Here is an 11,253-nt window from a genome sequence, read left to right as displayed (position 1 = left end):
GTGACTTTCATGGCTTCTGCTAAGCCATTAAGTCTGGACAATTTAACCATACTTTTGCACATAAAGCAGCTATGGTTTATTGCCATATTACATCACCATATACAAATATATACCGCAATTGTTCTTTTGTGGGGAGCAGGGAATTGGGTCACATGCAGTCCAGGCTAGAGCTTGCTATATAGCCCAGGGTGAGACTTTGAACCTGTGATCTTCCTGCCTCCATTTCCCAAATGCTAGGATTAACAGATATGTGCTGCCGCCCCTGGCTTACTCGGGGTTATGGATTGGACCCAGTGCTTCACACTTGCTGGAGAGCATTGTACTAACTAAGCCACACTCCCTGGCCACTTACTCTATCATTGACTGGCAGCTAAGGTTTGGGCAACCTTGAATAGGGCTAGCTGTGCAGTGGGCTGGCCCTCGATGCTCTATGTGCCTGTACAGGAGGGGAGGGGCTGGGTCAGAAGGGAGATGTCTGTTTTTCTCGGAAAGAAACTGCCAAAAAACTCCCCACTGTGTGTCACGCACCTGCCAGCAGAACATGACAATCCCTGATTTCTCCATCTTGGTGAATACTTGGGTCTTTTGATCTAGTCTAAGACACATGGGGAGGAGTATGTGGATCCTGGAACATCCTTTGTATCTCATTGGTAGAACTTCCTGCCACTCATGCCATTCTTGAACCAATCACAGGGAAGGATGTAGCCAGACACTGCTATACTTTATGAGGGCGGCCAGGTCTTTCCCACGCACCAGAGATATTCACAGTGCGATTCCTCCTGCAGATGGTTCTGCTTGGAAGGCCCTTCTTGAATTTTCCCTTTGAGAAAACTGATCGTGAAACTGCACTCAAGGCAGCAGCAGGCGGAGCCAGTGTCTTCTGTGGGATTCCAGTCTCCTGGGACGCCACCCAATGTGGTTTCTGTATCTTGGGAAAGTGACCATCGGTACAGTCTGCCATGATGGTCGCATCCACTGTTCCTACTCCTACTTCCGCCTAGGGGAGGAGAATCTCTGGACATAATCTCAGCCCAGAGCTGGGAATAATAGAAAACAGTCATTTTCTGGAGAGGCAAACTGAGGTGGAGGGGTAGGAGGTTGGGGAGGGCAGACTCAGCACTGGCCTTCTTTGCATCTCCTCAGCTTCTCAGACAATGAGTTGATGATTTGGATGAGTCTGAGGCGGAGCCACTGGTGATTCACCAGTGAAGGAGGTCAGAGTGCAATTTCTGGTTGCTGTGAGGGTAGACTGGGCTCTGCTGCCGCTGCTGCCGCTGCTAACCTTCAGATCACTCAAATGCCTAAGTCCCTGGTCCAGGGGATGAACTGGACTCAGCTTGGTCCTCAGAAGCCCACAGACCCTGCTTCAGCTAAGGTGGGACACAGAAGCCACTTTAACAACCTGGGTGTCACTTCCTACCCTGCCCAACATCCACAAAAGCCAGAGTTGCTGGAAGGTTTTATTAAGTTAGGATGACTCATGGAACAGAAGAGAAGTGTCTTCATGGGTGGCACTGGTGGTCCACACCCAGCGCCCCTCAGAGGAGTGGAACTACAGGGACAGCTATGGCTCATCCCTCTGCCCCCTGGTCCCCTGCCCAGAGGTCAGGGCAGGGAAAAAGGGCTGCTCCCTGCCTTTTCCCTCTGGGCAACTCATCGTGCCCTGCCTGGGCCTTTGTGAGACACCCAAGTAGGAAGGAGGGCCAAGCAGGGGACTAGAAAGGAAATGGAGCCAGTGCTTGATACACACGCCACCAAGAATTGCCTTTTTAAAAAGTTTAAAGTGTTTTAGAAAAAAAAAAAGGCAAAAAAAAAAAATCTATATAAAAATCTCTTCACATATAAAATCCTGAAGAAGGTGCAAGGTAAGACCTTGTGCAAGGGACGAGCTCAGATCCGCAGTGTGTATCTGTGCATATATGTGTGTGTACATGTATGTGTGTGTGTGTGTGTGTGTACAGTGTGAGTGTGTATGTGACCCAGGGTGGGGAGAAATCTTGGCTTCTGACTTCTGCCAGAGAAGGAAGGTGGCTGGTCCCCTGGGGCTGGAGGGTCCTCAGCTGATCGGAACCATGGGGACCTGGAAGGGAAGAGTGAGCACTGAGCACTGGGAAGGTCCGGCCTCAGGCTTTGGCCTGTCAGTGTGGGCCAGGCCAAAATATACAAGCAAGACTGCCCATGCTTGCTGGCCCCAAGGCTGGGCCAGAGCCATTCTTCTGGGCTGTGCACATGGCCTGGAGTGGCCTGACTCATGTGTCTTAGTCTTGTTGGGAAAAGAAGGTAGACAGGCAGTGTCGCATAAACAGGCTGTGTCATATTGGATCACACCATCATATCGTATTGAGCCCTCTGAAGGAAGGGCTTCTGTGCTTAGTGCTGGCTGCAGCACGAAGCTTGGGGGCTGGGAGAAGACTGAAAGCAAGTTCGGGATGTGCCAGGGGTCACCACAGCCTGAGAAGGGTCAGACTACTAGGGAAGTGGCCATGACAGTGGCTGAGATGTGGGCCTTGGGGTTCCAACCAGCCATGTGTCATCACTTGGGGACAGACAGACAGGTCTGACACAGGTTGACAGAGCAGACGTGGACTGCCTTATGGCCATAACAACGTAGTGTTATGGCCATAACATAGTGTAGCTAGCACGACTGTCACTGACAAACAGAAATGAGCCAGGGAAAGGCTGTGCTGGCCCAGCACACTGCACGTCAATGGCCATTTGCTGGCCCAGCACACTGCACGTCAATGGCCATCAATGTGCACTGCAGGGTCCTCACCTACCTCTATTCAGCCAAGCTGTTCCTCACAGCCTCCTTCTCCTGCAGGGCAGCCATGGCCAGGCGCAGGTGTTCCTTCAGCTGCTCAATCTCACGCTCCGACCTCGTCTTGATGTGGTTCAGCTCCACGTACACGTCCTGGTACTTCCCCGTGAAGCGCTTGTCCTAGGGCCACAGAGGAAACCGAGGGCTGGAGCCTACCATGCCCACTCCCTGCCTGCCACACACCCACTCAGACCCCGGCTGGTAGCCCAGAAGGCCTGGCTCCCCTAGTGATGGGGATTTCATTGTCCTTCCTTGTTCTTGTCCCATTAGAGGGATGGAAGCTAGGGCCTGGGGAGGTGAAGCCTTTGTCAGGTCACAAGGAGTGGTAGGAAGAGCCCGGGAGGGCAAGGTCACGGGCTCCTCCGGCCCTTTACCAAGTTCTCTGCCTATCCTCCAAGCACACCCAGGGGCAGCGCTGGCTCACACTCTCAGCCACCGTATATTTGCAGCTCGATGAAGGCAGGAGCAAGCCAAGGGTGGCTAGACAGGTTGTACAGAACTGGGTGGGTTTCCCAATTCCTACCAATACTTGGGACTCAACCCACAGCCAGGCTGGGATAGTGTTCTGTTGCTTTCAGCTACATTCCCCAGCACCTAGTAGGTGCACAACAATAATAAAAGTCAAAGGACCTTGCATGACTGAAAACAGGCCTTGGATGAGTCACAACCCTCTTTTCTCAAGATGTTACCTCGTCTGTAGTGGGACAGTGGGAGACCTAAGGTGAGGCTATGGCCAATGGCAGCTGGCTCAGGCACCTGGAGCATACCCAACCCCATGCTGGTGCTGCCTACCTTCTGTATCACCTGGAGCTCATCCCGGAGACATTGTACCTCCTTTTTCAGGTACTGGAGTTCATTCTCCTTCACTCGCAGTAATACCTAGGGACACATGTGCTGGGCTGAGGCAGGACCGGAGGTGGTAGCTACCCAGGTCCAGTTCCCGGAAGCCTAGACCGCCCAGACTCAAGCCCCCATGCACAACCCCAACCTGCACCGAAAGCCCCTGTGTGCCACAGCCTACTCCCCCGGGCCACTGCCTCTGATTTCCTCTTCCCCGATCTCACCCCTCCTATATGGCGAGAAGGACTCTCCCTGTTCCCTCAGCCTTGGCCTGACACGAGGGGCTGGGGATGTTGGCACAGGCTGTACTGTGGCTCTACTGTGAACTGTAGCTATACCACTGTGGCGCACCAACTCCCACTGAGCTCGCTGAACTCTAAGGAACAGTGCTATTTATGTGTGGCAGACAGGAAAGCCCTTAAACTTCAGGCGAGCAATCTTCTGGCTGGTTCCAGCCCATGCTCCCACACAGATAGCTGTGTGACCTTTAAAAAGGCCATTAACTTCTTTCTCTGTTTCTCCTCTGGTTTAAAGCAGCCAGTTACAGTGCTTGACTAATGGGGCTTGATGGAAGATAAGGGAACAAAGGCCTAGAGCCTCTAGGCATAGACGCAAGCCTCCTATCAGTGGCTCTCAACCTGTGGGTCTCAACCCCTGTGGGGAGTTGAATGACATTTTCGCAGGGTTACCTAAGACTGTCCTGCATATCAGATATTTACCTTATGATTCATACATAATAGTAACAAAATTACAGTTGTGAGGTAGCAACAAAAATAATTTTATAGTTGGGGGGGTCACCATAACACGAGGAACTGGGTCACAGCATTGGGAAGGTTGAGACCCACTGCCTTATATCTTTGCTAATAAATGAAACAAAAAGCCGGGTGATCCTGGAATCACTCACACGTTCTACCTCTCTCTGCCCCAATGAGCAGAACGCTGGCAGCCTCCACCCCTTAATCCTATCTATTTAGTTATTCCTTGAGACAAGAGTTCCTTTATGTAGTCTGGCTGTCCTGGAACTTGCTATAGAGGCCAGCCTGTCCTTGAACTCACAGAGATCTGCATGACTCTGCCTCTGCCTCTGGAGTCCTGGGGTTACAGCTGTGCACACTATGCCCAGCATGCCAGCTATTTTGTATACATTTTATATACGTTTTATATACGTTACAATCCACAGAGGCAGTGACTGAACATGTCACTCCGCAGGCAGATGCCAGGGCCCTATCAAAGGCTAGAAGGCTAAGCCCGGAAGACCTCAGAGTTTTGAGTGGCACCTTCAGGTGACACCCAGCCTTCCAGAGAGCTGCCCCACAGGTCCTCAAGCCAGGGGTTGCCTGGCACAAGGGAGGAGAGGGAGAGAGGACGTTTTACCTCCAGCTCACAGGAGCTCCTCTCGTTGCTGCGCCCGCAGCTGTTGCCTGTGCCCTGAGAGGAGATGAAGCTGCGCAGACGGTTGATCTCCTCGGACAGGTGGGAGTGCAGCTCCTGAGAGGATAGGCCGGTCAGGGTGGGGACACCAGGCCAGTCACACCCACTCACAGCCTGCTGGGGGCCTCCTTCTACCTGGTTGTGGCGCAGCAGCTCCTGGCCCTCCTGCTGGCAGCGCCGGAGGGTGTGCTCCCGCTCTTCCGCCTGCCTTGTCAGGGCGCCGATCTCCAGGCATTTCTGCGAGTACCTCTCAGACAGCACCTGCAGCTCCTGCTTCAGCGCCTCCATGTCCATCCTAGCCAGCAGGGGATGAGGCAGAGATGAACCACGGGGGCCATCTCAACATCACTGGTTTTAGATACACTGTGATATTGAACTCAGCCTACAGTGGGTGTGGGTTGGTAACACTCTCTGGCCTACAGGGGTATATCCTCTGACAGGGTGAGCTCAGGGGCTACCTCTCACAGCCCCAGCACCCAGAACTGTGTTGGGGCAGGGAGATTCTCCCAGTGGTCAACAGCAACACTGCAACCCAGCTCTGGGAGACACTAAAGGGGCACAGAGGCCAGGCCTTGGGCACTGATGACCCATGTGGCCTCTGCCAAGGCTCTCAGCAAAGCCCCAGGCACATCTATCAAGGTGAAGGATGCTCTTGGCTCCGAGTCACACCTACCCTAGACCCCAGACCCCGCTGCCATCTTACTGGTGTTGCTTCCGGAGGCTCTCTGGGCCCTGCTGGAGACTCCGTGTTTTGCTTAGCTCCCGGCTCAGCTCTTCTTGATATGCCTTCTTCATGGCTTCAATGGCTAGGAGCAAGACAGACAAGCAGAGGACAAGTTGGAAGGGGGTCATCACAATTGTGCTTGTACTGGTGCAGACAGGGCAGAGGTGTGCAAAGAACACGTCAAAGCTGTGTCCTGAACCCGGTGGCTTTGTGTGCTCAACCTCTCTGGGTCCTCCTTGGGGTAATCCTGTGTGACAGGCTCTCATGGGGTGATACGTCAGTATCTTCTATTAATGGTTTCTGGCTAGCCTCGCACAGTGCCTCATAGCATCTCTGCAGTGCCTGCAGGACCATCTATCACGGCCCATCTGCCCTGCCTGGCCTGTGGTCCAGACAGCAAGCTCTGCAGTCAGTACAAACCTGTTGATGCTGTGTATGGGTGAATCAATGCCTCTGCCTCAGGACCCTTCCTGGAGGTGCTTATCCACAGCTTCTCCTCACCAGAGGGTGACAAAGTAAGGCCTGACACGGAGAAGACGGCCCAAACACTGGCTTCTGCTGGCTGGTTCTAACGGTGAGCTCCCAAGAACCTGGTATTTTTCCCATACCGCACAGGGCAGTCTAAGGATTATGAAAGCCTCCAGCCTTAGATCTCGCCACAAAAGACAACATCTCTGAAGAGTGGGTGGGTCTCTTTCCTCCTGAGTGGCATACACTGCAGGGACTTGGGCGGGCTGTTGCTGCTCTGTTATTCAATATGGCGTCACCTCCATCAAGTTCAAGTTCACTGTAGAGACTTTGGTGCTGGACCACTGGGCAGTGCCTGCACCCTGCCAGAGCAGCAGCTACTCTAGGCCGCCTGCCCAGTGGGCCTGCCCTAAAATGTGAATACAGCCAAGGTTTGGCAGGACCATGCAGACTTGAGCACAGGGAATTCTTAGCCAGTATCAGCAGGATGCAAGCTCCAGGTCACATGACCCCACATTCAGGACCAGAGGGGCTGCCCAGGATGTTCCAGGCACACACAGCAGGTGTGCACCGGACAGAGGAGGGGGAGGAAGGAGTTTGTCTGTCTCGGGTGCTTCCTGTTTCTGGCTTGAGGAAAGTGAGGCAGTTCAGAGCCCAGCTTTGCAATCAAGAGTGTCTGCTCTCTGGGCTCAAAGGCCACCTCTGCCATTCCCAGGCTGTGCCACATGGGACAGGTCACTAACCTCTCTGAGCTCCAGCTTCCTCACTCGCTGGATCCCGTAAACACTCAGGATGCTCAGGATGTGTGGGGCACAGAGAGGTACATACCGCTAAGCAAGGCTCACAGCCGCTCCTGGAGCATCCCAGAGGTCTGACCCTAGTACCTAGGCAGGTTCTACCAGAACAGTGTGTGGCTGACCAGTGTCTCTCCCCTAGCGTGGAGGTAATACGTGGCTTGAGATACCCCTGCCTCTACAATGCCAACAGAACCAAAGGAAGAGAAGTCATAACCCATGGGAGGAAGGGTGGCCTTTTTCTACCTCACTTTCCCCTTTGCAAGCTGGACCACAGATGACTTCTGGGGCTTCCAACCCCTACTGGTTCCTTCCCCCACATCCTTATCTTAAGGGGTTTCCCAGTTCAAAAGTGGAGGCAGCAGGCGCTGCCCGTGGCACATCCTTGGTCCTCACCTGAGGCTGTGGCAGCCGTCTCCTCGGCCAGCAGCCACTCCTTCTCCTGCTGCAGCCGCTGCAGCTCTCGCTCATGGTGCCGCTGCAGCTGCTCCATCACCTGCTGGTGTGAGGACTCCATCTCTGCCAGGCTGCGCTCACAGGCTTCCTGTGGGCCAGAGGCCGGGAGGTCATGAGGCTTGTCTGGAGCCAGGCTCATTGCCACGATATTCTATACTTGCTCCCTTCTCCACTCACCTCTCCTCACTCAGACTTCACCAGCCCCTCTTCAGCTTCAGGCCCTGCAGTGACTCCCCATTTGCAGGACTAAGTCTGGCTCCTGCAGCCCCATCTCTGCCCGGCCTGGCATTGCCAAGCAACCTCATAGTTATGAAATCAGCTCTTGGGATGGTGATGGGGCTCATCATCAGGTATAAGCCTGCAGTTCAACCCCCAGAACACACTCAAGAACGGAGGGAGGGAACCGACTCCACGAAGCTGTCTTCCGAGTTCCGCATGCATGCTCTGGCATGCATGTATCCACCCACCCCCTCGATGACAACAATTTAGAAACCAAGGCTATTCCTCTGCCTGCAGTGGGAAGGCTCTCCTGGGTCGCTTGCTTTCCCCCATGGCCCATCTTAAACACCTTTCCTAGTTCTGCCTCAGGACAGCCTCTGCCCTGCCTCTCAAGGTCCTGCTTCTTCAGGAACATAATAGCCTGGTGACACCATACACCTGACCCAGCTTAGGCCTGGGGTACAGACCAGGGTAAGTCACATGGCAGGGGCTTAGTGAGTGAGCTGGAACCGTTGACAGCACACAAATGGTTCTGTAGGTAAGATAGTTAGCTAGCTACCTGTCTAACTAATGTGTATGGGCAGCTTGATGTCACTGTCATTTGTTTGTTTGTTTGTTTGTTTTTCAAGGCAGGGTTTCTCTGTCTACCCCAGGCTGTCCAGGAAATCACAGATCCACCTGTCTCTGCCTCCTAAGTGGTGGGATTTGACATGTGTGCCACCACCGCCTGGCCACCATAATCTTTTTGAGACAGGGTCTGGCTGTATAGCCAGGCCGGCCTTGAACTCTCGGCATTCCTGCCTCAGCCTCCTGAGTGCTTGGGATTTGAGTTGCAACTCTAGTCCTGGCTTGGGCAGGTTCACTCCTAGGAACATCCTACAGGATGGGGACAAGAGGGTTCCCACAGCACAGCTGGGGATTTGAACACCAAAGGTGACTTACATGCTCACTAGGAGACCCAGATTCAGCAATAGGGTCTAAACCTGTAAAGCCCAATAGGTAGCTCAACGTTGGAGGACAGGGATGCCATGTGGACTGCTGTGGAATGAAAGCTGACTCCTGACAATACCAGCCGGTGCAAAACAGGCCACTGCCTGCCCTAGTCTAGGTATGCAGAAACACAGAAAACACTGGAAGGCTATTGTGGCACAAAGAACAGCAGTCCTCCAAAGATATCCATATATGACCTGGGACTGTCCGGGCCCACGAGCAAAGGAACTAGGGTTTCCAACCAGCTGACCCTAGAAGCAGAAGGCTGTCCTAAACAGTCTGGAAGCCTGAGGGATGAGGAGGGCACAGACAAGAATCTAGAGATCTAACCAAGACAGGGGGGCAGAGAGTGACAGTGAGTGAAAGGCCATGAAAGGAAGGAAGGAAACATGAGCAGGGAAAGCAAGCGTGGCAAAGACATGGATCCCACGGTCCCACCTGCAGCCTACCAAAAAAAGTGTTGTCCAGCCCACACCCCCTCCTCAGACTATGTTGGACTTGTTTTTTTTAAAGACCTTAGCCTCTAGCTAGGCTGGCCTTGACTTTAGGATCCCGCTTCAGCTTCCCAAATGCTGGGTATATGCACTACCATGCCTATAATCCCAGGACTCAACCTCTGGGAGGCAGAGGAAGGTAAATCTCTGTGAATTCAAGGCCAGCCTGGTCCACAGAGAGCTAGATCCAGGACAGCCAGAGATACAGGGTTTCTATGTATATAGCCCTGGCTGTCCTGGAACTCACTCTGTAGGCCAGGCTGGCCTCCTACTCAGAAATCCGCCTGCCTCTGTCTCCCAAGTGCTGGGATTGTAAATGTGGTTCTTATATAATTTATTTTTTTATTAACTTCTTGTTTTTTTGAATTAAGATCTCACTATATATCTCTGGCGCCCCTAAAACTCACTGTGTAGACCAGGCTGGCCTTGAACTCCTAGAGATCTGCCTGCCTCTGCCTATGTCTCCCAAGAGCTGGGATTAAAGGCATATGCCATCATGCTGGGCTATTTCTTGTATGATTAAAAAACGGTGTGGTTGAATGGGTAAACTACTTTCCGTGGCTAAAGACCTGAGTTCAGAGCCCTAGCAGCCACATAAAAATACAGTAGTAACCACAGTTCTACAGGTAGGGCTGGAGAGATGGCTCGGTAGTTAAGAGCACTGACTGCTCTTCTAGGGGTCCTGAGTTCAATTCCCAGTCACATGGTGGCTCACAACCATCTGTAATGGGATCCGATACCCTCTTTTAGTGTGTGTCTGAAGACAGGTGCAGTGTACACATATAAAAAAAAAAAAATCTTAAAAAAATAAAAGAAAAAAGAAACAGGTAGATCCTTAGCTCACAGCAAGCTCTAGGTTCGGTGAAAGACCCTGTCTGAGGATATAGGGTCTAGTCGCCATGGTGGTACACATTTTTAATCCCAGCACTTGGGAGACAGAGGCAGATGGATCTCTGTGAGTATGAGGCTAGTCTGCCTACATTCCAAGTTTCAGGCCAGTCAAGGTTACATAGTGAAGGTCCCAAAAAGAAAAGAGGCTGGGATGTCTCAGCAGCCGGGCGGTGGTGGCGCTCGCCTTTAGTCCCAGCACGTGGGAGGCAGAGACATCTCTTGAGTTTGAGGCCAGCCTGGTCTACAGAGTGAGTTCCAGAACAGCCAGGGCTCCACAGAGAAACCCTGTCTCGGAAAAAAAAAAAAAAAAGAGTGTGTCAGCGCTTGAGTCAGTGGCTCCCCTTGTTGAGTTCCAGGGGATCTGAAGCTCTTTTCTGACCTTGGTGGGTATCCACATAGACAAGACATACATTCACAAGCATGTGCACACACACATGCACATGCTTGCACATGCACACCTATGGACATGTACACTTATGCATAAAATAAAAAGAAAGAGGCCAGGTGTGGCCTTTAATCCCAGGAGGCATGGCAGGGGAGCTGGAGGGCAGCCAGGGCTACACAGAGCCTCTGCCAGAAAAAAACAAACAAAACAAAAACCAACAACCGAATCCAACCACATAAACAATAAACAAATTAACTTCTGGCCTCTGTCTGCATTCACAGGTGAGTATACACAATCACATGCATGAACACACCAAATGTACAGAGAAAGAAAAGAAAAAGAAACACATGTAAGGTCATTAAAAAGGGCAGGGTCAGGCCTGGCGGTGGTGGCACACGCCTTTAATCCCAGCACTTGGGAGGCAGAGGCAGGTGGATTTCTGAGTTTGAGGCCAGCCTGGTCTACAGAGTTGAGTTCTAGGACAGCCAGGGCTACACAGAGAAACCCTGTCTCGAAAAACCAAAACCAAAACCAAAACCAAAACCAAACCAAACCAAAACAACAAAAAGGGCAGGGTCAGGGAAGAAGCCATGACATGGAAGGGCATGTGAAGGAGTAGTTCCCCCAAGACCTCCACCCACTTCTTGGGCAGCTACTCCTGAGACCACAGTAGGTTTGTAGAGGTAAAAGGCTGGATCCAGATGTTCTGAGAGAGAGAGAGAGAGAGAGAGAGAGAGAGAGAG

At 52.4% G+C, this 11,253-nt stretch overlaps 1 protein-coding gene across 6 annotated transcripts in view; it reads right to left on the bottom strand.

The window, feature by feature from the left end:
• Nucleotides 1–1,446: 1,446 nt before the first annotated feature.
• The window catches only part of Triobp (TRIO and F-actin binding protein), a 62,267-nt gene continuing 52,460 nt past the window's right edge, over nt 1,447–11,253 (bottom strand). For all 6 annotated transcript variants that reach the window (XM_031348990.1, XM_031348984.1, XM_031349006.1 and 3 more), the window contains 7 exons: nt 7,472–7,619; nt 5,793–5,895; nt 5,225–5,384; nt 5,033–5,146; nt 3,611–3,697; nt 2,778–2,938; nt 1,447–2,080 (listed from right to left, as the gene is read on the bottom strand). In XM_031348990.1, the coding sequence (XP_031204850.1) occupies nt 2,780–2,938; nt 3,611–3,697; nt 5,033–5,146; nt 5,225–5,384; nt 5,793–5,895; nt 7,472–7,619 (771 nt within the window). In that variant the 3' untranslated portion in view covers nt 1,447–2,080; nt 2,778–2,779. The remainder of the gene's footprint in view (nt 2,081–2,777; nt 2,939–3,610; nt 3,698–5,032; nt 5,147–5,224; nt 5,385–5,792; nt 5,896–7,471; nt 7,620–11,253) is intronic.

This window comes from Mastomys coucha, unplaced genomic scaffold (assembly GCF_008632895.1).
Source record: "Mastomys coucha isolate ucsf_1 unplaced genomic scaffold, UCSF_Mcou_1 pScaffold11, whole genome shotgun sequence".
In the NCBI taxonomy this organism is placed as follows: domain Eukaryota; kingdom Metazoa; phylum Chordata; class Mammalia; order Rodentia; family Muridae; genus Mastomys; species Mastomys coucha.
Note: the sequence above shows the minus strand (reverse complement) of the source record. Positions and strands in the feature narration are given on the sequence as shown.